Below are 27,361 nucleotides of genomic sequence, written 5' to 3'. Positions count from 1 at the left end.
CCACCCACAGATGACCATCCAAATGCCATGCACCGAGGTTCTACTTCTACTTGTTGTTGTATATTTTGCTTAATCTAGTTCAGTTTATATATTTTCCATATATCATTTGACGGACATGCGAAATTTTTGATTAGAGTTTGAGATAGAAAGTCTTTTGATATTTGATTGCTGTTGATATTCAATATAAAGATGTATATGTATATGTATTTATATATATTGTTAAAGAAAGAAATTGTTATTGCTGTATGTTTGCCCAGACTGTTGAGATATATGAATCGAATTGAACTACTATATCATATAGCTGATAATTCTATAGACAACTCATTTATCTTTCAACATGTCTTTCAGAAGCCTATAAATAGGGCCGGCTTATACTTTTGATTGATAGTTTCTATTTAAATTCTTGAACTTGAACTTCTTTAAGCGCTTCTGTATTATAGTTCCCTATACTTTCTATATAACTTCTTGAACTTGAACTTCTTTAAGAGCTTCTGTATTATAATTCCCTATAATATACATAAACATAATATATATATACATATATATTGTGTATTGCATTCCTAGCAATAACTGATTGAAATGCGTATTAAAATCAGTTCAAAATATTTAGATTTTAAATACATTTTTAATAAATTGCTCATATGATTATATATACCAGCGTAATTTAGCTTCGTGCTTTCATCACCCTAAATATCAGAAGATATCATAAAGAAATGCATTATAAATATTAATGATATATGCAAGAGTATTGAAGTTTCGCTTTGCTTTTAGAACGTTGAGCCTTCAGTTCGTTATCCAATTGTAGTTTATATATACATATATAATATTTTTATATTATATACCATAAAAATACTATTATTTTTATATTTGACGATTTCGTTGGTTTCTCCACTCGACGCTTTTTATTTCAGCCTTAACAAAATTTTCCTGTTTCTAGCTTTAAATTTGCGAATTTATTATGCACGTTGTTGTTGTTGTTACCCGATTATTATTATGGATACAATTTATTTATTTACAATCCGTTTTTTTACGCGCCCAAGCGACAGCCGCATTTGTTGTATTTAAATTATTTATTCGTGCTTTATATTGTAATTTGATTTATTTTTTTCATAGCTGTAATTGTAGCTTTAGCTGTAGTTGTAGTTGTAGTTGTATTTGTATTTGTGTTTGCATATGTTAATTACATTTTGTATGCACAATGCATTAAAATTGATTATATTTGCTCAAGCACACACACACACTCACACACCCACACACGCACATAAATAATGAGTTAGTTGCCTACTCTGATGATTACTAAAACGAATACTATCCATCTATCTATCTCGTTGCCCATCTTTCAACAACCGCACCAAAAAAAAAAAAAAAAAAATACCCTGTCCTGCAAAATTAATCAAATGGATTATGGTTATGGATCGTCAGGTAATCGCCGCATGTCCGAGCGCGATTTGAGTCGCATGGGCGGGGCCGAGTCGTCCAAGTCGTTGGGCGGCATTGGCGGCCCGCTCATCGCCAATAGCCATACGAGTCACAGTCTCAATCAGCACTTAAATCTGAGCAATAGCAACATCAACAGTAGCCAAACACACAGTCACAACAGCAACAGCCACAGCAACATGGGCCAGAGCAACAACATCATGAATCCCCTAGCTGCACACCTATCCTCCAATAGCAAATCGGTGCCGGCCCTGCATCATCACACGGGATCTGGCAACATATGTAAGTGTGTGTCTGCTAAGTCCTACTTCAATCTGCCCCCGGCACAATCCACTTTCATCAATGGCTGTTTGCTCTTTGCGCTTTGTTCTTTGCTCTAATTGACTTCTCTGTTCACCTTCTCCCTCGCCCCCTTCGCAGCGCTGGCCAATTCCAAGTCACGGAGCACGCACAGCTTGCATAACAATGGAGGTCAGCCAAATGGCAGTCACACTAATCCCAATCTCAATCCGAATCCGAATGCAAATGGGAATGGCAACGAGCAGGGCTTCTACCAGAATTTAAGCGTGTATCGTGCACAGAATCAAAGTCAACCAATTTTGAACGAGCGGTAAGTGGTGCAAAGATTTTCAATTTATAAGAATACTAGATAAGATAAAGGCTGATATATACATAGAGATGAGCAGCAGTAGAAAACCAGCAATTGTGAAATATATTTTAAATTTTTATTATTAATTATTTTACCTAATTAATTATTTAATTTGTGAGAGATAAATTCTAAAGTTTTTCTTAAAATATGCAATGTTCTTTTCGGTTGTATACCAAGAAATTGTTTATAAGCCTTATGGAATAGTTCGATTAGAATCTACACAGTTTCCGATTAATCAATATCAAAAAGATGTTTAAATAATATTTTTGTAAAATATTAAAATTACAGTTGACTAGTAATAATTAATTGCTAAGGGATTGTGTTAAGACATTTTGAGTATAAATTGTAATTGATATAGGAATTTACAGCTTAGATTGATATTCAAACAGTTTAATGATTTCTTTTTTTTTTGAGATTTAATTCAACTAAAATGCTGTAATGCTTAATATATATTTTTTAATTTTTTATTTATTGATTTTTTATTAATATAAATATAGTACTTTTCCAGTTAGCTAATACTAAACAATTATATTTATTAAATAGTTGTGTATTAAATTGCAATTGGTCTAATATATCATATACTAGTTGATGCCTATGATTCATATATATGTATATGAATACGAAATGAATTCCTTTTGGCATTCATTTACCATCGTATGATGTATATACGAGTCCAATTGTTAATTAATATTAGAGTGTGATTAATGACTTTAAAGTTCTCACGTATAGATCTGTATACGACTTATATACATATATGTATTACTGAATAATAGAGAGTAATGATAACCTTATAGAACTCGAGAATTAGAACTAGTAGGGATACATACCTATATATATGGTACGCATCATGTCACTCGTGACAGCAACTGTTGCTACCTCTGTCGTTGCTTTGTTTCAAGTTGATTGCCTTCAAATACAAACTTGAACTTTTATAGGGTGACATTACGTTTAAAGAAATTGCTTTGCGGCTTCATACCCATAGAAAGTGAATATCAGCTGCTAGAAGTGCGCAATGTACGTGAGTTGATGTTGTTGGTGTTATTATTGTTATTGTCACTGTTATAATTGATGTGGGGCGTGTCTTGTGCGTGTGTTGCTGCTGTACAGGCGCACCTGCAACTGTCGCTCATGAGCAACAAGAACACGAACAAAGAGCACTCTGAACACAAATCACAGTTGATTTCAAATGGCGGCACAGACACAAAGTTTTTTCTAATTAAGAACACGCAGCAATCGCATTACGGCAACACGACAACAGCAACACATGTGACGCACAACAGCAACAGTTGCTGTCAGTGCAAGCAATATAGATGATATATATATATATAGTATTAACTCTTGTTATTTATTGCTTACAGACCCAGCATGTCTGCACATGCCGGCATGAGCGCCTACAATGGCAATTCCCCGCATGCCGCCACACTGCAACAACAGCAACAACAACAGCAGCAACAGCAGCAGGCCTCGCCCTACCAGCAACATTTGCAGGCCAGCGCTAATCTACCCAGTCGCCCCGTTTCCGCCTATTATCACAGTCAGCAAAGTGCACAGCAGCAGCTGCAACAGCAACAACAGCAGCAGCAACATGCCCTACAGCAACAGCAATTCGCACACAGCAGCAGCAATCTTAATGGACAGCAGCTGACGCTGAACAATCGCGCGAAGAATCAACCAAACTTTCAGCACACGCTGCGCATGCAGCAAATGTTGGCGCCATCCATGCCCAACATCAGCAACATGTACCAGCAGCAGCAGCACCAACAGCAACAACAACAGCAGCAACAGCAACTGTCCCAGCAGCAGCCGCCTATGAGCGCCAGCCAGAGCATGCAGAATGTAAACGAATTTATGCCGGGCTATCAGAATGGGGGCTTAGACTATCAGCAACATGCGCGACGCAGTCAGCTGCATGAGGCAGCAACACTCTACGAGCTGCAGGAGCAACACCAACGACAGCAGCAACAGCAGCAGCAGCAGCCTTCACCCAACTTTATAACGCTGCCACCAAAGCCCATTGGCAGCTTACAATCACCCAGCAAGCCAGTAGGTCCGCCCAGCACAGCGCCCAAGCCACAGCAACAGCAACAACAACTGCAACAGCAACAGCAGCAGCAGCAGCAACAAATGCAACAACAGCAGCAACAAATGCAACAGCAGCAGCGACTGCAGCAACAACAGGCAGGCTATCTGTCGAATCATGTGCTTGGCGAGGATAAGCCTCCATTACCGCCGACAGCCACGCATCCGCTGTTCAAGGCAACGCAGCAGCTGGCGCCGGGCATGAATTATGTGGCCAGCACTTTGGATCCACCGAAAGGCAGCTATTTGCCAGGCAGCCAGTCGTCGGCCCGTTCACTGCACAGCGGCAGCAATCCCTGGGAGCGTGAGGAGCGCGAGAAGGATTTGGAGATGCGACGGGAGCACATCAGGCAATGGCGGGAGCAGCAGATCGCAGAGCTGTCGGCCATACTGGCGCGTAGTCCGCAGCAGGAGGAGCAGCTGAAGACGCTCATACTCGAGCGCGACTTTGAGCGGCGTGCACAGGAACTGCAGGAGCAGGAGGAGGACCAGGATCAGGCCTACGACAAGGACAATGTGCAGGAGCTGTTCCGTTTGTCAGCGAGCGGTCAGGTGCAGGCCAGTGCCATACAGACGCCCATCACCAGCTACCGCCAGACAGAGATCAAGCTGGCCGAGATCGGGGAGAGCAGTCCAGTTGAGCCGACAACAGCAACAGCAGCAGGTCCAGCAACAACAACAGCAGCAGCAGCAGCAGCAGTGGTAACCTCGACAGCAACAGCCACGCCGCCGCAGCCACAGCCCAAGAGCATATTGAAGCACAATCGCTATACGGACGGGGGTAGCGGGGGCAGTGCTGCGGGTGCGCCCTCTTCGCCCTCCAAGTCTCAGAAATCGGCTAGCTTCGCGGACGAACGGCATCTGCAAACGGAGCATCCCATATCCAGTTTGGCCAAGGAGCTCACACAGCTGAGCATGCTCGACAAGGACAACAACAATGAGACGGCCTTGGATGGCTCAGTGCCACCGCCGCCGCCGCCAGAGCGCAACAGCTCCTATTTGATCATGTCACAGCAGAAGCTGCGCGGCAGCATGGGGGGCAATGCGTCCGCCACGTCTTCGATGGGGCTGCTGAAAACGGCCACCAGTAATCAGGCAGCCGCCGTCGAGGTGAAGAAGGCGACCATGCATGGCATCACAAATAACAACAACAACAACAACAGCTTAAACAATAACACAATGCAATCATCGCCGCTGAGTGCAATGGAATTGAATGCCGCCTATGTGTCAGCGACGGGCACGAGTATGGGCCTGGGCACGCCGCCGCCGCTGCTGCAGCGGGACAACAAACGCGTGAGCTTCCACGACGAGGACAACAACTTGGTGAGCCAGCAGCAGCAGCAGCAGCAGCTGCTGCAACAACAGCTGCAACAGCAACAGCAGCAATATCTGCTGGATAGCTACGCGCTGGAGAGTCAGGATCTGGAAACCATACGCGAGGATGCGAGCGTAAGTGCCTAATAGAAAGATGTTTCGAGTAGCGGATGATCACTAATCACTAATCATTTGCTTATACTTATATCACAGTACATGCAGCACAATGTGGACGTCTCCATGTTGCCCTCGATGCCTGCGACGCCGGATGCGGCGCTCTGGAATACCACAGTGCAATCAACGCCTGGCGTCATAGGCGCCCAGGAGGTGTACAGGTAAGTTGCAATTGTCCGCAAATAACAGTACTTTTGCTAACTGTCTGTATTGAATTCATTAACAGAGATCCTCGAACACGTCGCCTGGCGGAGAAGCAACAGCAGCAGCAGCAGCAGCGCGCTGGCGATGCGGTACCCGAGAAGCTGTCGTTCAAGGAGAAAATGAAGATGTTTGCACTGGAATCGGGTGAGGATAATACGCCCAAGGACAAGCTGAAAATATCACGAGCGCAACGAGACATTGATGCAGTTCACTGAGAGCAGTTGACGAATATATATTCATATATATATATATCATAAGAATCCTAAGCAGTAGTACACACCCACACATACACCATATCACTCAGTCGAATTGGGGGCCAATAGCGCTATATAACTAAAAATATATATATACACATTTATGTATGGACCACACATAGCAGACATATGACAAACCTAACGAATTTGCTTAGCATCCAATAGTTGCATTAGGATCTATATAGAGGGACTAGTTGCGTAGTGTGAGTAGTTAAAACAAAGTTGATATATCGTTAACTGAATTCAATTAGTGAAAAGCAAAATTAGCATATTAAACCATAGTCTACATATACACAATATATACATACATATACATTCATATATACATATATATAAAGATATTGAAAGCCTAGACAGGGCAACGAAAGTTGGGCCAGCCACAATTGTAAAGCAAAATGCGAATATATATATGTGCACATATATAAGATAAATCTATATACATATATTTACAAACTGTTGCATCAAATGGAAATATTTAGTATTTACTTTTATCGATAGACATGTAAATGAGGATAGATGTGCGTTAGTTTAGATACATTTACCTGGGAATTGTGCGGAACAACAAGAGATGTTTATTATTATTAACATTATTACAAATATATAATAGGAAACGATACGCCACGACGTCATATAACAAATGGTCCAATTCAATTATTATTAAAAAGGAAAAACAACACAAAAATGTATATTTACAAGCAAATCGAAAAATCGCATATATAATATATCTATATATATATTTAACAAATATATTTTTAATTAAAACTTTTTTCGTACACCTTTTAAAGCAAGAAACAAAAAAAAAACCTAATTCATAGACGAAACGAACCAATTTAAAATCAAATAGGATTTCACTACACAAGAACCTAAAGGCTTTAAAATACAAAATATATATATTACTATATAGTATGCAATTTATTCAGAAACAACAACAAATATATGAGCAACAAAATGATTTTTGTGCATTCCAAGTATATCGTATATCTATATATTTAAAGAACAAAATAAAAATTGCAAGAATTGGATTTTTAGTTGAACTTTAAGCGAGTTTAGTTTTAAAAGAAATTTTAAATAAATATATATATATAAATATATATCTATAAAGTTGTGCATGTTAATGCAAATAAAAGTTTATTAAATTAATTATATAAATTTACAATTTAAATTTTGTTGTTTTTTTCCATCTCAATACAATATTATTATAATATTTAAAACTTTCGTCAGCTGTTTTCACTCGTTGCTTTAGCTGGGAACAGTTTTATTGGCTTTGGCGCTGAGAACAGTTTTCGAATTTAGAGCATGCGCATTCAATCTGTTCTCAGCGTGCAACAGGTGTGAGGCCTGGCATACCCAAGTGAGTTTTTGATGTCGCATTCACAGGTAATACTCAAAAAGTTTGATTCAGTTGGACCTAAACACATACATACATAGACGTATATGTTAAGTAAAGTTTTCAATTGTGGGAAATCAAAAATCTGTAAGTTGGTTAAAAGTTTCCTTGAGGTATGTATATCAAATATTTACCGTATCGTACAGTTACCTACAACTGAAATAAGTTTAGGCTTGAACATTTAATTATAGCCGCCTTGTCTTAAACAAGTTTGTGGATATGCGAGTATGTGACGCCCCAGCCAGGAGGGCTAATTGGACAGGCAAAGATTATGAGCTGTTTCTTATTCAAATTTCCTTGACGAAAGTTTCGAGACAAGTTTCTCGCCAACTTTTAAACACTTTACAGCCACAAAAATGTGACCCCAAAATTGTTGAAATGGCCGAGTGGGCCGACTCTGGGCGGCAGGTGTGAGGGCTTCGTTCGCTCTGTACCTGGGCATAAATTAAAGCATAATTCTTGAAAGCAGACAATATAAACATAAACTTCTTTCAACTTTGTAGTTGTAAAAAATTTTATTTAGTCTTAAACTAAAAAAAAGTATTTGTTGGAATAAAAAAAAAAACAACTATTTAAATTGTAATATATCATTTTTATAGGTAAAGCTAACCAACTTTAAATTGGAAACTTTTATAGATTTGTTGTATATCAAAATTGCTTTAAGCAATGCAAATGCCCTATCAAAAGTATGAAAAAAATATTTTCATATTTATTTAGTCATTTGGTAAAGCACATATTGTTTTTTTTTTTTTTTTTTTTTTTTCTGGGAAAAACACTTTATAAGGATTTGCATACAGTATTTGTAAATTTAGTTTTAATTTTTTTCATATTTTTGAATTTTTTTTAAAACTATGAAAGCCTTTACGATTGCCGGCCGAACTTTAAGCCCCGAATAAATCAAAAAGTGATTAGGTCTCAGCTTTACTCGCTTCACCTGCAAGTTTTGCCTTTTTATGCCAGATGCTTTTCCGCTGTCCAGCTGTAAATTGTTTGTTGAGTGGCTGTGGCGAGGAAATACGGAAAGCGCAAGGTGAAAATGTGGCAAGAAAATTCAAAGTTGGCCATAAAACTTAAGCTATGGCTCCTGCCTCCGCTCGCCTCCTCTACCGCCTCTATCGTCTCTCATCTTCTGTTTGGCTTTGGTCAGCCGCGTTGATAAATGAGCTCGACTCGGCTCGCAGGCAGAGCCGTGGGGACGACAATCAAGAATAGCGCGGAAAATTATAAAGCCAGATTCCACAAGGCAAAAGAAAGGCAAAACAAAAGGCGTCAGCAGTTTCCTCACAATCTGCAACTTTTCTTCTCCATCTACTTCGACCTGAATTACGGCTCGCTCGTTTTCTTTTTCTTTTTATTTTCTTTTTTAATTTTATTTGCATCTTGAAATGTGCCTATGTAAATAGATTTATATGGTAAGTGTGTACGCAGATAATTTGCCTGATAAAATATGGTAACTATGTAGTTCATAAGTTTGAATTGAGGCTGAAAAAAAAAAAAAAAAACTACAAAAAGTTTCAAGAGCTACGCTTAAGAAAATTTATGGTTGCTCGAAATAGAATTGGAAAACTGCAGAAACTTAAACTGCAGCCGCATCTGCAAAGTAGAGTATTAAGTAAAAAGTAATAAAGAGAAGGGCGTTGCACTCTCTTAAAGTGTTAGTCAGCAATGTAGTTCACACCCAGCTGCAAATGCAGCTACAAGTGCTTTAATAACATACTCAATGAAGAGAAAATACTGAGCATACAAGAAGTGAGAATTAGTCAACGCTTTTGATCCCGTTACCGGTTGAGGAGCAGCCAGCCGAATGTGCTCAGGCAAGTGAACATAAATGGTTGGTGTCTATGCTGTTTGTATTAGTGTGATAGCTTAGGGCAGGCATGAACCGAATAATTCTAATTAGTCAGTGCGTGTCTGTCGTGTCGATCGGCCGAATTATTGGCGCTCAGTGTATGTGAAATCCAATTAGAGCAAAGTTGAATTAGCCCAAACGCGTTGATGTGTGTGTTTTGTTTGCTTTGCGTTATTAATGCACACACAGGCTTGATGTGTTTAGCGTTTACTTTTAAGTGTTTTCCAAATGAATGAGGTAGTGCAAGGGAAAAATAAGTATCGCTTTCGATGCCCATACGTTTGCTCAGCATTCAGCTGAAAGCGCTTAGGCTCGCTAGCGGAATGGTTTGTGTCTAGGCTATTATCGTATTAGTGTGACGGCTTAGCTTAGATGCGCGCTACATAAATCAAATTAGACAGTGCGTGCCTATCCTGTCGGACAGACATATCCTCCGCGATCAAAGTACATTTAATTGAATTTTAGCAAAGTTAAATTAATTACCGGGCTTAAGTCGTGATTCGTGTGTGCTAACTGCGTTTGTTCGCCTACTAAACATTTGAGTAAATGCGTTCTCCTTTTACATGTGTACATCCCATATGTATGTATGTATGTAGCTTTATTCAGTGACGTTTTATTGCTCATAGTGAGCACTTTCTCTGCGGATAACATGCCGTGATTTATTTAGTGAGAGTGCACATGAATAAGAGAGCATATAGCAATGTTTTTATCCCTTTACAGTAGTAGTCGCTGAATAAATAAGAGAGTGTATTACTGCGTTTCTCCTGCCAATCGTTCCGCTGAGCGCGCGCTGTGCAAATACATAGAGTAGTGTGTTAAAAAAATTGAATGTGTTTTGTTTCTTTGTTTATTCATTGGTAGTACCTACTTCTTCACCTTTCAAGGTAAATTTTAGTTGTTATAATAAAAGATTGACAGCAAAGTGACGACAATTCTTAATCCACATTCAGAGACAGCAAGAGAGGATAGACAAGAGAGCATTGTAAAACTATTCTAATAAAATATTTAAGGCACTCTTGTGTTGCGTCAAGCTCGTTTTACTCTCACCCGCTTTGATTTCAGTGGAATCCAGTTTAACTTTCTAGCTTACGCTTGCTATAAACGCATCCAGTTTAATAAAATCAAATTGCGACATTTTCTGGCTGCTCTGCTTTTCTGGGTAAATGAAAGTCGTAGTTTTCCTTGAATTTTAAGATTCTTACTTAATATGCCTTTGGCTTTATTTACGCAAATATCTCTGTCTTTAACACAATTGAATGCTTAAAGTTAAAAATGCTTAGCAATCTAATTTCAAAAGCAATAACAAAGGACATGACATATTATATCTAGAAATTGTATAAAATACGGTGTTGAAATGATGTAAGAAAACGTCGCAAACACTTTCACTGGTGTCTGTAAGTTGAAATTGAACTTGAAAAGATTGTGTGCAATTTACCTAGATATTAATCTTATCAGTATTATTAAACAGATAATGCTCCAGCTGGATGGCCTCCCTGCTGCTGCTCATGTCTTATGAATGGCCAATAGCAGAAATATTAGCCATTGATGGAAACTGTTGTAGACATGGCCATGCCTATACAATCCGGCTGCGGCGGACATAATGGCTGAAGCGGAATATTCGCCTGCAGTGGAGTGAATAGAGATAAGATATATGTACATACATACATATATGCATATATAATACATATGCAGAGGTAATTGATAGCTTACCGCTAAGCACATGCAGTTGTATGGAGACTGGCTCACTATTTTCCGGCTCGCAGGTGTAGTTTCCGGAATGGCCCTTACGCACTATGGGTATGATTAGACTGCCAATCTGTGTGTGTGTATCAAAATTATCTATAGCTTTCACTCTGCTCTCTTATATAGGTCTATGGGTCTTACCGTATTGCGATTGTGCTCAGTGCTGCCAAAGATGTTGCGATCGATTTGCGTGTACCAGCCATTCTCGTTGCCGGTCGCCTCGTTCTCGGACATCACCTGCTGCTTCTCCCGATACCAGACTATGTACTTTGGTGCCTCCAAGGTGCCACGCACAATGCAGTGCAGCTCCACTCTGCTGCCGGCCTTGACGAACCGCTGCTTATCGCCAATAAGTTCTGTTTTTGGTGCTGCGGGAGGTGAGTGAAAATTATTTGTTATCTGTGGGATTTGTTGTTAATGTAGGAATGAATTATGTATGTATTTAGTTTAAAACTATATATAGGATGTATTGTACGGCTTAATGCTTAATCATGTCTTTCGTCAATCGATTGACTTACTTATCACAAACAGCTGCACTTTGGCACTCATTTTGGGCTCTGTGGCTAGCTGGCATTCGTACCAGCCCATATCCTGCAGATTGACATATTTGATGAGCAACGTCCAGCCAAGGCTGCTGCCGCTGCCGCTGCCACTGCCATTGCTGCTGCTGCCATTGACAAAGTCCAATAGGCTGCTGGTTAGATTAGCATGGGACGCTTGAAGGAGCGCTGCGAAGCGTGCATCATTGATGAATGTTGTGTGATCCACGGCAATGATATGTTCATCCCGTAAACGTATCCAGGAGAGCGGCTTGTTTGAGTGCTGATGCAGCTGTAATGGCCGAAAGGATATGGCATTTCAATCAAGATAATTAACTTGCCGCCCACTCACCTGGCACGGCAGGTAGGCATGCTGGCCGGCCTGCACGGTAATGTTACGAGACGGCAAACTGAGATGGCGACGGGGCAGCTGCTCCCGCTCACGTGCCAGCTCCTTCTCTCGCCGCAGCTGCTGCTCCTTTTGTTCACTGTCGTAGGCATGCAGACGCATATGTGGCTGTGGCTGTTGCTGTTGCTGTGGCTGTTGCTTATTAAGAGTCGATTGCATGGAGTCCATGTCATCAATGCCCTGGCCCGCGGGGATTGGACTGTGGCACAGCTGTGCTGACGTTGTCAGCGATGTCTGTGGCAAATCAGCAGCAATGAAATCCGGAAAAGGTGGCAAATACGTGGGTATCGAGAAGCCTTTTGTCAATGTGGCCGTATCGGGTCGCTCACTCCAAGTGTCCGCCGCTTGTTGTTCCGTGCTGCTGCTCTCCGGCTCAATGACCAACTGATTGCCCGGCAAGGCTGTGGCCACTGTGGCAGCCTCTGTTGCTCCGTTCGTTGCCGCAATTAGCGATGAGTTGTCGCCAAGGGTCGTGGCACTTGCTGCCAGTGCTGCAAAATAGGTCAAGAATGAGAACATGAATGAGATTTTCGTCTAATCAGCTCTCTGTTCCGTTGATTATACGTCAGTGAGAGAGTGAGAGAGCAAGCCCAAAAGAGAGACAGAGAGTGAAAGAGAAATTTAGATAATCGAATTGCAAACGCCTACTGTGTGCCGTATGCTGTCAATGATCCGGATTGACAGACAATGCGGCGCATAGAATGGCTTATCTCTGAGGTTACAAATATATTTCTTGTACTTAACTAAAAGAAAGCCATCTGAAAATCTCTTCTTTGTTGATTTTTAAATGGCTTTGTTACTTCAGTATTTGTTTACTTTAATTATTTTGCTATTGTTTATTTATTTTTGTGCTCTAGTCTCATTCTGTCCCTCTCTTTCTCTCCTAATCTAATAATGAATGTACATATAAACAGATATTTATATAAATGGTACAGTAATTCTCTCGTCTTCTAAATTATACATATATGTGTACATAATATACATATTTTTATATATACATAAGCATATACATATGTACATAAACATCTTTCATTACAATACCCCCAGTTATGCGTATGCATATCGAGTGTCCGCAGCCGAGCTCTGCTTAGATGATTATCGGATTTCAGATCAGATCAGATTTATTAAATTATTGCCTGCTCATCGATTAGCCCATGATTTGCCCATGATTAGCCCAGACTGTGCGAACTAAACTGAGAATTAGTTTTGCTTGAATGCTTCCAAATGTAGCCCCAAGACAATGTTTTGGAATCCATTCTTGAGTTGCAAATTCACAATTCGCATTTTATGCCTAATTGGCAGCTTCAATTGAATTCCATTTACATAGATGTGCAGCAAGATAAGATTGGGATTGACTAAATACCGAGTTTTACCCAATTAATATGAATACTTAAAGATTTGATTATTTTTCGATTCAATTAATCATAAATATATTTATACATACATATATATAAGTAAAGCATCAGAGCAACTTTTCATAAATAAATTCCAGGCAAGCCGCAGCATTGCGTTGAGGTAAACTTAAACTACAGTTGGCTAAACTTTTAGGAAAATCAGCAAGAAGAAGAAGAAGAAGAAGATGAACCAGGTACTACTACTACTAAGCAACCACAGTAAGCAAAACCACAAATCTGCTGAACGAGTATATGTATATGTATGTATATCGATGCCTTGCGGTTGTCGAGTGCTTTGACTGTTGCGGTCAGCAGAGCCACCACTCGAGAGTTAGTGCCACAGATCCATCCGATTGCCACCAACTGTGCGCCGAATCGGCTTGAATTCACCTGAACTATTGGCCATTGTTAATCGTCAGCTGTTTGATCTGCTTGGCCAGCTGTTGAGCGCCTTGGTTTGATTTCGTTCTGCCTGGGTGGTGCAATCTGCAGCTGGGACCGCAACTTTGACTTGCCTTGACATGACACATTGCCACGCCTGTTAAGCGCCGACGCGTCGTCCAGGGCAACGGATGCGACGCTTTAGCTCCACCATATGCTGCCTCGAGTGCAGCTGGCTGCTGATGGGCTAGAGAGTGCTTCACTCTTGTCATGTGGCCGGGGCTGCCTTAGCCTCGCCTTTGTCTTTGTTAGTGTGAAATCGCGACACACACTGCACTCCAGCTCAATGCTTGGCGGTCTCTGGGAGATCCTAGGTTAGGCAACAGCATTCCCAAACCTTCCAAATTATATAAAATGTAGCTGCTTTAAGCTAAGTGCGCGCCCAGTCAAGATTATTTTCTCTCTGTCTGCAGCTGCCATCAAAATGTTGCATTTATTTTAATACGCCTAATTTATCTGCTTGCTCTTTAAATTAATAAATTGATCCTGGCTGGCAGGGCACGTAGTTGCTGTTGCCGCATCAAATCAACTTTGTTGCTCGAGGCCCATTTTCAATGGCGGAACGAAAAATGCCGCAGATGGCGCCCACAAAAAAAAAAAAAAAGAAAATGTATAATAAAAAAAAAATAAATAAACCACTCAAGTCTCTCTTGCATTGTGCACGCTTCGGCTCCTCCAGGCTGACAATACCGCCCACTCGCGACTACGCCTACTTTAGCGGCACGCACTGAGCTTTATGCCATTTCCATTTTCATGTTTCCCTTCGCCATTTTCCACGCACTTTTGTATCCGTCTCGCTTTTCGCCTTGGGCACCAAATTTACGCAAAGCATAACAAATTATTGCTAAGTATTTATTATGTAAATAATGTAATACTAAATGAAAACACACAGACACACACACACACACGCCCACACACACATGCTGGCAGCAACACCAACACTTGTAGCAGAAAATGCTTGCATAAGTTACAGTTTTTTATGAAAACGCTTTAGTCGAGCTGGAAAACATTTGCTAAAATAGTTTCGCCTTGAAATAGTTTGGCAGGAGCAGGAGCAGCAGCAGAAGCAGGAGTAGTAACAACAGCAGGAGCAGGAGCAGGAACAGCAGCAGCAGCAGCTGGTGCTGCTTCAAGCTGTTGGCCTACCCAGCATATTATTATGATTATTATTATTATTATTATTGCTATTAGTTTCGCTTAGAGTTGTTTCAAAATGCTAACTGTAAAGAAAAAGCTGCTCAGCGTCCAATCGAATAATGAACAAATTTACAGAGAATTTCTGCAACTTTTTGCTATAATCGCATTTGGGTTTTGTGGCGAATTCAACTAGTTGTGCATTTTTATAAACATACATACATATATATACGCACACATACACACGCACATAGCAGCATGGCAATTAAAAACTGTTCTTTATTTTTGTTGTTGCGCTGGCCAACAAGTTTATAAAATAATGCGAAATAAATTGAAACGAAAAGGGACAACAACAACAACAATAACAACAACAACAACGGCAAACTAAAGCTTCAACAACATTTGCTGTGGTAATTAGTTGAACAGTTGTGTAAACCGCATAAACTGATTTCGGCTTTTCCGGTTTTGCTCTATGATTACTTTACTTTGTTGTTGTTGTTGCTGTTGTTTTCCATTTCCAATTGGCAAAACGCTTAAAGAGTTTGTTTATCCCAAATGCTCGAAATGCGTCTGCGTCGGCTAAATAAATTGCAAATTTCTTTACAATCATTAAACAAATGATTAGTGGAGCATTTGGCTGAGAGTGCGCCCATTCAGAGCGGCTAACAAAACAAAAACAAATTGTTTGGCTATAATTCAGGTCGTTCCGTTAAGCTAAACGAGGAGCTGCTGGGTCCGGCGCGGCAGCTGGGATTAGGTGTTGCTTCTGTTTGTCCCCAAAAATACGGCTTTGTTATCAGTTGGCGCCTGGAATTACGCACTCAGTGGAGTGCAAAAGAATGAAACTGGCCCCGCCCACCGACCACCGCCCGTCGGCCACCGACCCGACTGAAATGTGAATATATTGCCTGCTTTTTATATGAAATGATCTATCGAATTGTTAGATTGCTCGGAACGAAACGAATTAACGTCAAGTGTTCTATAGAGGACTAAGCGAAGGGACATTCACAATTTCCCTTTTGAAATCGGGTAATTTGGGTAATTTTCAATCGGTTTTGGCAAGCTGCTTGTGTTTGGCTTAAGATTGGCCAAAGGGCTACGCACATAGTCTTGGCCTTTGACCCAATTGTGTTGGCCAGTGTTAATGAATGGCTATGCTGCGCCGGCCTAATTACGCGTTCAAGATTGTGTAATACAGCTCCAGCTCATATACCATGCAAACGAGCTACTTTCTGTTTCATTTTGCTTGGGTAATTTGCTTTGTTATTAATTGCACATGACACAAACAAGTTGCCTGTTGTTACTATGCATGTGTGTGTGTGTGTGTGTGTGTGTGTGTGTGTGTGGATGTCGCTTGCATAAAATGTGCTTTCCTAACTTTATTTAAGAGCAGAAAAAAATACAAACTTTTCTTAAGTCTTGCATGTCCAGCATTGACCTAAATGTGGTTACATCCAAGTAGAGTTTGGCAAAAAATGTAAAAATAAACTAAAATACATTTAGAAATATGCTAAAAATATATAAATATGGTTTAGTTGCTCATATAAGTAAAAATTGCCAGGACTTTATTAAAAGTATGCAATTTAGATATTTTACATTCATTTATCTATGACTTTATGCAAACATAAAATGATTTACTAAAAAGTAAAATTTAATAGAATTTCTTGTAAGAAACTTCGTGAATTTTCAATTTCAATTTATTTCACTTTTTGTTATAGCTAGAGATTTTTGTGAACAGTGTTTTACAATAATTGAGATGTTTTACATTAATTCATCTATGATTTGTTTTGCATAAACTGATGTATTAAAAGATAAATTTAATAGAATTTGCTGTAAGAAAGTTCATAAAAAATTCTCTTGAATTAAAGTTATTAAATTAACGTTTCAGAAATTTATATATTGCCAAGTGCTACTTAACTTTTGCTAAGTTCATTATACGCGCCGTAATAATTATTAATGGATTCATGATTAAGTTTACTTCAAATGTTCGACTTCTCTTGTTCGTTTCTTTTCCTTCATCTTGATTGGTTTTCCTTTTACTTTATTTTATTTTATTTCATTTTATTTTATTTATTATTATTTTTTTTTTTTGTATTTACATAATTTTAAGTTGACTATTTTAGTATTCTTAAAAAGCTTAAATCAATATATTTACTCATTCACTGCAGCTGCCTTCGCTTTCACTTGAAATCAGAGAAGTTTTTAGTAAAGCTAAGCTAATCTTCGATTTACAATTTGTGCTTTAAAAGCAGCTCTAGATTTTCCCAAATACTATACTACTCTAGATAAGTGCTGTTCATTTATTTCAATATTTATTTCCATTTTCTTAACGCTCTGCTAAGCTTTGGCTAGAGCAGCACATATTAGAAATGTTTGCTCACACTTATTTTCATTATTTTTTTTCGCTTTTTTTTTTTTTGGAAAACCTTTTCACGGTCGCTTGACCTAATGTTATTTTAATTTCCATGCACATATCTTCACACGTTAGCCCTCTGCTCTTTTGGGTGAACGGAAGTATGCGATGTGGGTTGCAAAAAAAAAAGAGGAAAATGAAAATGAAAATGAACAGCAGATGCCGCAGCAGCCGCATGACGTGGCCACGAAAACGGGCCTCTGGCGACCTTATATAATTTACACATATGTATGTATATATCATATATGTCAGCTTTGCACCCAAAAAGCGGCCACACTTATATATATATGCATATATTTGGCTATAATACAAGAACAGTTCAAGTTATAATCAATGCTGTTGCCACATTTGGCATACGCATATTTTAGCACATTAATTAGAGGGCATAACTCGTCATTTATGGGGTCATAACACACACACACACACACACACACACACACACGCAGACGCACACTCACGCAAATATTGGTTGGCTCACGCACTGGCCAACATAAGCACACATAACTAGTTCCATGCATAATCGAACAGCTCAAATGGCTGTCACACGCACCCAAACACACACACACACACACACACACATACACACACATACTTAAATGCCCATAGTAGTAGTAAGTCAAGAAGTCAATATGCTTAGTTCCGACGGCGTAACAGAGCCACGTCCGGCGGCGTTTAGTTTGGGTAAAGCATTTCGCAAAAAGAAGAAGAAGAAGAAATAAAGAAAACATAAAGAAAACTTGACTGAAAAGTATGGGCTCGTAAGTTTGCCCGTTTCTTTTCTGCCATGCACACACACACACACACACACACACGCAGTCGCCGACCTACATCAACAGCTTTACCACATTTTTATCAAGGGCCGCACGTTTTCATTGTTTGTTGCCCTGCCAAGTGGGGCAATGTGATTGGTTCGCCAAGTTTGTTGCATATGCAATGAATATGCATACACATATATGTTTATGTAAACATATATGTATATGTATATATATGCCGGTTTTACTTGTCACTTCCTGCCCTCATGACAGTAACAACTGAGTGAGTCTATATAGATATACATACATATATACAATAGTATGTAGTATAATGCAAAATGCATTCGATAATTGTATTTCATATAAATTACAATTTAGAATAATAATATGATAATAATATACTAAAAATTAAATTAAATACTAGTAGAAATAATTATTTGAAATAAATGTAAAATCAATTACGCTTATATTTGGACTATTTAATTTGATATTTCATAATGCAAATGTGGCGCAAATTTGTGCAAAATATTTGATTATTATTATTATTATTTATTTTATGAACAGTCAAATTAATTTGTAAACTCAAATTGTTAACAAAAAGGTATTTATTTAATTAGATATATTTTGTGGCAATTGACATTTCTAGCCTTTTAGCTGCTTGAGTTCCACCTTTAAAAATAAATTCTCCCTCTAGTCGACTTTTATAGAGTATTCCTGGACAGCTGAGTGGAATTAAACGTGTTCTGTCCTGTTCTTTTGCCAAATGACGGGGCGTTGCTTACATCGACATTTACTTTGATTTTTCTCTCCGTTCGTTATTTTTTCCGCAATTATACGCCTTAAGTGCCAAGTGGGCGTGGCGCGCATTTAACTCTTAAAAAGAGAAGAGTCGAGTTCTTAGCTGTCTGCAGGACGCATTCCTACGGTATTTAGGTATTGGAATTTCACATATACCATCTTAAGACTCAGATATCAAGGTGTGAGTTGGGCGAAACTAGAGTCGGAGAGAAAGTTCTTCAAGTCATTTAAGTGAATCTTGAGCTCTTCTGCAGTTGAGGACATTAGAGATTTGGTTTATTGTGGCGTGACCAATTGACTAACTTTCGATTGTTTAATGAACTTTATCCTTTTACTGCAACCAAAGCGAGTATTATGCAGTCGAGTGCTCAAACGTTCATATTTACTTTGATTGCTAAAAAAGTGTTGCCTACTTTTCAGAGAGCATCGACCGAAGACCGAGCAGTGCCTGCTGAGATGTTTTGTTCCAGTTATAGCAGCATTTACACACACACACACGCACACACACTTGTGACATACACGTAAATATAAATATAAACATATGTATTTGGTAATATGTCAGTCGAAGCAGATGTTGAGCTGATTGTTTTGCCGGCTGCTATTGACACAGCATGAGACAATTATTTGGGCCTTGTCAGCCAATTGCCAGTTGCCATTTGCCATTTGCCAGTTGAGTGACATTATTTTGCACAATTTTCCAGAGAACTAGCTACACGTTGTTAGTTAATACAACACACAAGTAGAGGGGGCAATAATGAATCAATTAATTTAGTTAAGCTAGTTGCTAACAAATTGCGTGCCGTCCAGTCACAAAGTGAGGCATTCAAAGGCCATCCGGAGCAGGGGAGGTGTGTGGCATCTATAATTAATATGATGCAGGTTGATTTGCATAATTCAAATTGTTTAGAGTACGACTGAAAGGTACTTATGGTAAATATTTCGAGTGCTAATTAAAACGGTTGCTGGCTTAGGCTTTGAACTGCAAATTGCTTGGCCAGGGGCAGCTTAAGCTGGTTTTAGTTTCGTTCTCAGATTTGAAGTTAAATGTGAAACTCTGTATATGCATGTGGCAATGCATGAACCGATAGACGGGCAGACGGCCAGACAGACGGGCCGGCCATGATATATTGTTCTCAGCCAGCCAGGGGAAATGAGAATTTACAAGCTCTGCACGAATTCGGCTAATGGCTGTATTAGCGACGTCAACTCTTTGGCTTCACTTAGCGCAGTTATTTAATTAAAGCCTGGCCACGCCCCCCACTCCGACACTGAGTCGGGGCGCGCTGCTGCGACGCCCCATAAATAAATTAAATGTGACATTTGACCGCCATTTGTCTTGGCCGGCATTTACTTGGCAAATACTTGTATCTTATGTGTGCGCTTCCATAAAATATAGTTGAGAGTTTGTTCTAGCTCGTGTTGTAATTAACAAATGGAGGGGATGGGAGAGGCACTCCCCCTCCCCGCATCTCTTTCTCTCTCTCTATCTATCTATCTATGACTCGGACTGACCTTGGCAGTTGCGCTGATTGATGGCCCAAGTGTTATTTGAGTCTCTATTTATATTTTGTATTCTGTTTGTTTCTTTTCATTGCCATGTTTTTCTGCATTTCATTCTTCTCGTATGGTTTCTATGAAATGATATAACAAGTGGGCGCATGGACACACGTGTTATTAATGACATGTGCCTTGGCCTTGGCTATAACTCAACTGAGATTGATTAGTCAGCGTGCTGCTGTTGCCAAATGAATACGGGTTGCCAAATAACTGAATGAATATGAATATAATTATTATTGCCCTGCTTTTGATGTAATAGAGTAAAACGTTTCACAAATATTGTGAAATAAAATATGTACGTGTAATGCCAATGAATACCTTCTGACACAGTTGCTCTGCCCGCACATCAACAGCTGCAGAATGTTTTTAAATCACAGGCAAATTTTCTGAAAGTTTCTTTTTTCTTTTTGTGAATTGTTGGCTCAGCAAACAATTAAGTGAAAATCTGCAGCCAAGTAGATAAAATCATAAAGCAGTACACACACACTCACACACTCACAGCATAATCTCAATGGATTGTAATGTGAGCACGTAGCAAAGTACTCACAATCTCGCATTATCCACCTGTCCACCTGTGGAAACAAAGGCGAAAACTTAATCAACGGCAGGACTCGCTCGGCTATGGATGCATATTGAACAGCTGGCATTGGGGGGATTCTTTCGTTTATGGACTGTGTGTTTCAATTAGGCCAGTGTGGTATAGAATGTAGCAGGATATGCCAGTCATTTTCATAAAGGACTCTCCAGAAGACAGCAGCAATCTCGCTCTGTCCACAGTGCGTATGCGTAATGAATTTTTGCTGCATGTACAGCATGTAATATACAAAGTGACAGGTGTTTAGGAAATGTCAAGGTGTACATGTCCGTACGCACATACATGTTTATATGTATGTATGTATGTGTGTTTGTGTGCGTGAGTGTATAAATGAAAATTTGCTTAGCTCGATTAAATGAACAAGCCAAGCTAATAAAAATCGTGCAAACGAGTTGCCAACAGCAACGGCAACAGCAACGGCAACAGCAACGGCAATGGCAATGGCAATGGCAATGGCAGCAGGAGATGGAACAACGACAATGCAGCCAGGCAAATCTCATCATGCAAATTAAATTTGGCAAATGCTTCCGACGCTTGCACAAAAATGTGCGAAATTGAATTAAATATGCATGCAAATACAGTCAAACGGGGGTATAAACAAATAGCAAAAAAAAAAAAATATATATATATATATATAAAATAAAGGAAACGAAGGGGCAAACACGTAGCCAAAAAACTTTTTAGACCACATGTACATATGTATGTGTATGCTGTATACATATTTATAAGCGTATCATATACATATATCCATGTATGTATATATTTGTATACATTTATGTATGTGTATGGGTCTCTATGCAATGCTGTTTGCTAAGCAGCCACAATTGTATATGTATCTGTGTGTGTGTGTGTGTGTGTGTGTGTGTGTGTGTGTGTTCCTGAAATTACTTTCACCAGCTGAAAGCTAAAAATTGAAAGTAATCCATTTGGTAGTGCTGTGTGCCTAGATATACGACTAAATTAAGTATAATTAACTCAACTGCTGCTTTATTTAGACAAATTGGTCGGTATGAATGTAAGTATATGTATATGTATGTATGCATGTGCATATATTAGGCATACTATTTAAAGAGGTAGACGATCTTAGTAATTGCAATCGTAAATTTAGCTACACAATTTGTAGAGCATTCGTAATGGGTGCGTATGTCAGTCAATCAATCAATCCACTCAGTCTAGACAATCAATTTGTCAGAATTGATAGGTTTGAATCATATCTATGCTATTTGTAGCATATCTGTACTATTTCTATTGCTGATTGTGTTTAATTTAATCAAAAAGTGAACTCTCCTCGGCCCTCAAGTCAACATCAATCGATCAATCAGATTGCTGTAGTAATAAATCTATTATCCTTCAACAAATTAGCAGTTGCATCCGATTTGTTTGACTTTGTCAATCATTTAGTAAGTGTAAACTAACTGAACTGATTAGCTTACACAAATCTAGCTGATTTTTCTTTCAGTTTCCATAAAATAAAGACATATATATTCCTGCACATTTTATTAGACAGATAGAAAGTGAAGATTTTTCTATGGGATTTAAGCTATATTTTCAGCCTGGATCCGAGTAGGTCTGTATCCGTATATTCTCAGTATCATTCTTTACATTTGATTATGCTTCGCGGAACAGCATAGTCGCGCTATAAAGTAGAAGCTGTTTATACTTACGGGTGTGCATGCCACGAAAGCTGACAGCTGCCAGAAATGCCAGCAGTGCGCTGCCAGCGCCCCAGACTCCAGATGCGGGGCTAAGCCTGCTGGCTCCTCTGCCAGCAAGTTTGCCACGCACCTTCTCCACAGCGATTGCTCGCCCTCCTCCGGCGCCGCCTCCGCCGGCTGCTGCTGTCGCTCCTTTGGCTGCCCGTCGACAGCGCATTTTATTGCGTGAGAAGATTGGTGGCTGCTGTGTGTCACACCTTGGATATGTGTGGCTAATGTTGTTGTTGTTTTATCTATTTAAAAGTTGCTGTTGCTGTGCGTTTGTTGTTGCCTTTTATCCGAGATTCGTTAGCTCAAGTACCTTGTCATGCTGCACGGATTAGAATACACATACATACATATTTGCTGTTTAACTTCTCTCTCTCTCTCTCTCTCTCTCTCTCTCTCTGTAATGGTTTCACATATATAATTATATTTTGAATGCAATTCGCAAGTTTCTTTCAGCTGCATTTGCATCGACTCGTACGTGACTCTGGCTCGCCTACCTCGCAACGAATCCTCAACATATTTCGCATTTTATTTGGCCAAGTCGACCGCAAAGCAAAAGCGGAACAAAAAGACCAAAACTAAAATAGTGCAAAACGAGAATGAAAAACGCTGTTAGACAAAACCACAAAACCAGCTTTTGGCCCATCTCCCCCTTCCCCCTTATGGTAAGCGCCATCAAGGTTATGTGATGAATGGATATTTATTTTGGTTGCTGTCGAATGGCCGGTGTACTAACTGGCTAGAAATTGCATTGCCTAGCTCTCGGGGCCGTAATTCTCGAACTGCTTTGATTGCGAGTCAATAAATTGCCGAAGCAGGCCCCAAGTTTTGTGGGCTCCAAATAGCGGCTGCCCGCTTGCAGTGCAAACTAATTTCTTTTGAATTTTGCTGTGGCCAAATAAATATGTGTCTCGCTCAGCCTGATATTGGCCAGGTAAATGGAGACCTTAACAGCCCCCAAGGACCAGCTGCTACCGCATCCAATTTAAACTTTCACAAAATTATCGTGTGGCTTGCCACACCTAGAACGACACAATATGAAAATCACAAAGCAGCTACGACTCGTTTCCATGATGCAAGAACAAAAAAAAAAAAACAAAAACAAACAAAAATGAACAAGTAAATACATGAAAATGTGGCAAGAGCTTACACGTAAGCACTATCCTATCTCTGACCCCGATTGTTTGTCGTGCGGATGAGGAGTGATAAAAAGCTGAAATATTCATTCTTTTTGTTGAGTCCATATAAATAAGTGATGTTTATCTCAAATCTTTTGTTGTAAACTACGTGTGGATAGCCTTTACAATAAAAATTTTAAATATTGCTCTGAGAATTTGTTGCTAGTATCTCTACAAACTTGAAGGAATGAGGCAAATATGTATATCCTTGCAATTAAGTAAATAATGATATGAGTCTTTTCTAGTCTTTTTGTATTAATATCTACTCTTTCAATATACTTCAACTATGATCATACATACTTTGATATGATATCAGAATTATATAATCCAAGGTAACCCAACAGAAATGAATCAAAACTTCTTATACTCCATTGCCACAATAACTAATACTTAGTATACATATAAGCAGGCAAGTTGATTCAAAAAGATAGCACTTTCTGCTGTACTTTTTCATCCACTTTGCAACACTGATTATCAGGGATTAACCGTGATTACCTAGATTTAACTGTTTGCCCACTAAATCCTAATCGATGTTTACAATCAATCAACTGCGCATATAGATATTTCTTACATTATTCTTACAATTATTACAATTATTAATTAGATAAACGATAATTAATGTCCTATGCCAGGAACCACTTTTCTTCGAATTATTTCCGGTTATATTCACTCTACAACCTGTGTCACACGCCCATTTGATTGGCTGTCAGTCAGTTTGCTCCGTTTTGCACTTGTTCCTTTATTTTACATTTTCTATTATATACACCTTATTATTATTTTTACACCTTCTCGACGACTTTGGTTCAGCGCACCTTAATGAGTTTAAAATCCACCTTTCACACTCCGAGCACACAATGCAAACACAATGGCGTGCTGAGCCTGAGAGCTCAGAGTCTAAAGTCAACTCGGATTATCTATCAATATATTACATCATATAATATAATGAGTGCGGCGCACAGGTGCGCCGTGGCACACGTGTGTCACCCACGCCAGCTACGCCTAGGGGCAACGGCTGCTGCTCCTGCAAATGATTTGCCACATTCTTCACAGCTTTCTTTCACAAATCGCGCATCCTTCACTTGTTTTATTTCGTATTTTACTTTTTATTGAGAGCGACTGCAAGGACGCAATCAGCGTTTGAATTGCTGTTTGACGTCTTTGACTTTAGATCTTCTATTATTATTCGTATTCGTATTGTTGTCGTTGTTGTTATTGTTGTTATTGTTGCTGCTGTTACTGTTGTTACTGTTGTTGCTGGCTTTGGCTGTATCCGTTTTAATGCTCAGCAATTCGAAATGTGATTTTGGTGTTGATTTATAAAGGAAGCATTGCAATTCGCAGACACTCTTGAATTTGTTGTCTTGTATTCACACAGACACACACACGTACACACACAGTGATGAGCACGCGAATTCACATTCATTTACTGTTGCCACGCCCCACGCCCACTTCGTGCTATGTCATTTGTTGCCAACCGTTTTTCGTAACTATTTCCTTTTTTTTTTTTTTACTCTCAAAACTTTCGCACATTTCGCGCCTCGCCTTTAAATTTGATCAGCCTGGCGTAAGATTGCGTTCGACTTTCGTGGTTTTCTGTCCGCCCACACACGTCCGCCACCGAGCCATGCAAATGTCCAACTAAATTGCCGCAGCAAAGAAGTCGTGCCAATGCCACATGCACACGCTTTGACAAATTTAAAGTTTCATCTGGTTTCTGATGTTTCGCGTTCCTTGTTGCCTGCTGTGGCTGCTGTTAAAGTTGCTCCTGCTCTTATTTGATGTTTCATTTCTCACATTTGCTGCTGCTGTGGCCGATGCTGTTGTTGTTGTTGTAGTTGCTGTTGCTGTTGCTCCTCGCGTTTGATGTTTCATTTCTCATCCTTCGTTTCTCATTTCATTTTCAGGCGCTGGCATTGCTCCTCTTTTTGAACGTTTCATACCATTTCATTTGTTTCGTGCTCAAACGATGCTGCCGTCGTTCGGCTTGCCCGACGCTCGACTGTCTTTCCCCTCATTTAACTCATGCCAATGTTTCATTGCCAATAAGAGTTACTGTTCGTGGAGGGGTAGTTGTACATAAATGGGATGCTGTGAAACGCTGAGTGTTACGGTTTGCAGCGCATGACTGTTCTCGGGGCTGTTAAATGGAAACATGTTAACCGTTTCAGCAACACAGACCGTTAAAACCCCTATTTGTTTCATTGTTTGTGAATCTCGGCCAACTTTACTTTCTGATAGACAATAAATTGGACTAAGCCAGTTCATGGAGTCAGTCTATATAGTTATACATATATCAAATATATATAAATTTTATATCAAACCAAACCTATCAAATATCAGTTCGATCAAGAAATATATTTATTTACTTAGTATGCAGCCAATTTGGCCAACCGCATACATATGCATTCATACAAGATTCATAGCCACTTAAGCAATGCCCATATCAATATAACATAATTAAGAAAAGACCCGATTCATGCTGGATTCGGCATCATCAGGGCCTCACTTAATATTAAGCAGCTGGGAAATCTTTGATTCCCCCCAGTCTCGTTGCCTTTCGCCTGCTGCTTCTGACTTCTTCAGTTCAGTTCTTTTGCATATTAAATGCGCATTTATTTCCGCAATTTGGTAAACTCAATTGTGTTCGCTGGGCAAACAAACACAACTTACACGTCATGCATTTGTATGACAGTTATACGCATGCCATAATGGCCATGAGACTGTATTCATATGTGCGTGTGTGCGTGTGTGTACTCATGTGCGTCATCTGTTGTACGGGTAGCCAGAGGTAGCACAAGTAACGCACAAATAATTGAGTCTGCAGCGTACAAAGGATTCTCGCCGGCTGCAAAAGGCGATTCGCATTGCCTCTCTGACTGCGAGGCAAAAACTGAACTACATCTTTTATTGAGAGACATGTGTTGTGAAACGCACAACAAAAGTTGCAATTGAAAGGTGAGATGAGATACCCAGAGCAACGAATGTGCGATACCCTCGTCGACCAGCTCCTTCGACTCTTTTTTAATGCTCCCCGCTTGCTTCTGCCTTTGCCGCGCATAATGAAGTCGTTTTGCTGCAATAAAATATATCACTTGATTGCCGCTTAAAAGTCAAGTGGTGCGCGATTAAAAATAAAGCCCTCGAAATAGGCAGCAGCAGGAGCAGGAGCAGCAGCAGCAGTAAATTGAAAAGAGCAACTGCAAGACGAGTCCTGCATCGGGAGGCTCATCCTCGTGCCTCTTCAGACGGCTGACACATTTTGAAGGAGTCTCAGCGCCAGACTGGCTTGCACGAACTCCATGTCGACATCATTAAAAAGTATTTAAATAGTGCCCGTTGCACGCTGCGTATACGCAAT

At 39.7% G+C, this 27,361-nt stretch overlaps 2 protein-coding genes across 11 annotated transcripts in view; one reads left to right on the top strand and one right to left on the bottom strand.

Annotated features, from left to right (window-relative positions):
* Window positions 1-6,793, top strand: part of cno (adherens junction formation factor afadin) — a 52,667-nt gene extending 45,874 nt beyond the window's left edge. For 5 of the 7 annotated variants that reach the window (XM_089256533.1, XM_089256532.1, XM_089256529.1 and 2 more), the window contains 5 exons: window positions 1,423-1,719; window positions 1,858-2,047; window positions 3,445-5,614; window positions 5,693-5,814; window positions 5,880-6,793. In XM_089256533.1, coding sequence (XP_089112659.1) covers window positions 1,423-1,719; window positions 1,858-2,047; window positions 3,445-5,614; window positions 5,693-5,814; window positions 5,880-6,072 — 2,972 coding nt within the window. In that variant the 3' untranslated portion in view covers window positions 6,073-6,793. The remainder of the gene's footprint in view (window positions 1-1,422; window positions 1,720-1,857; window positions 2,048-3,444; window positions 5,615-5,692; window positions 5,815-5,879) is intronic. The other 2 variants (XM_089256531.1, XM_089256530.1) reach the window with 1 other exon arrangement.
* Window positions 6,794-10,542: 3,749 nt separating this feature from the next.
* dpr16 (defective proboscis extension response 16) lies at window positions 10,543-26,013 on the bottom strand. 4 transcript variants are annotated; one of them, XM_030383187.2, is made up of 7 exons: window positions 24,682-26,013; window positions 22,787-23,147; window positions 11,982-12,529; window positions 11,609-11,921; window positions 11,232-11,458; window positions 11,058-11,163; window positions 10,543-10,969 (listed from the first exon to the last, which is right to left on the bottom strand). In XM_030383187.2, exons 2-7 carry the CDS (start codon window positions 22,992-22,994, stop codon window positions 10,851-10,853), a joined length of 1,521 nt encoding a protein of 506 aa, XP_030239047.1. In that variant the 5' UTR covers window positions 22,995-23,147; window positions 24,682-26,013; the 3' UTR covers window positions 10,543-10,850. The 4 variants fall into 4 exon arrangements, with proteins under 4 accessions (XP_030239047.1, XP_089120361.1, XP_089120363.1 ...); XM_089264235.1 differs by having other exon boundaries at window positions 24,933-26,013; XM_089264237.1 differs by having other exon boundaries at window positions 24,992-26,013.
* Window positions 26,014-27,361: the final 1,348 nt, after the last annotated feature.

Source organism: Drosophila navojoa, chromosome 2, assembly GCF_054131105.1.
Source record: "Drosophila navojoa isolate 15081-1374.11 chromosome 2, UAZ_NAV_1.0, whole genome shotgun sequence".
NCBI lineage: Eukaryota > Metazoa > Arthropoda > Insecta > Diptera > Drosophilidae > Drosophila > Drosophila navojoa.
Note: the sequence above shows the minus strand (reverse complement) of the source record. Positions and strands in the feature narration are given on the sequence as shown.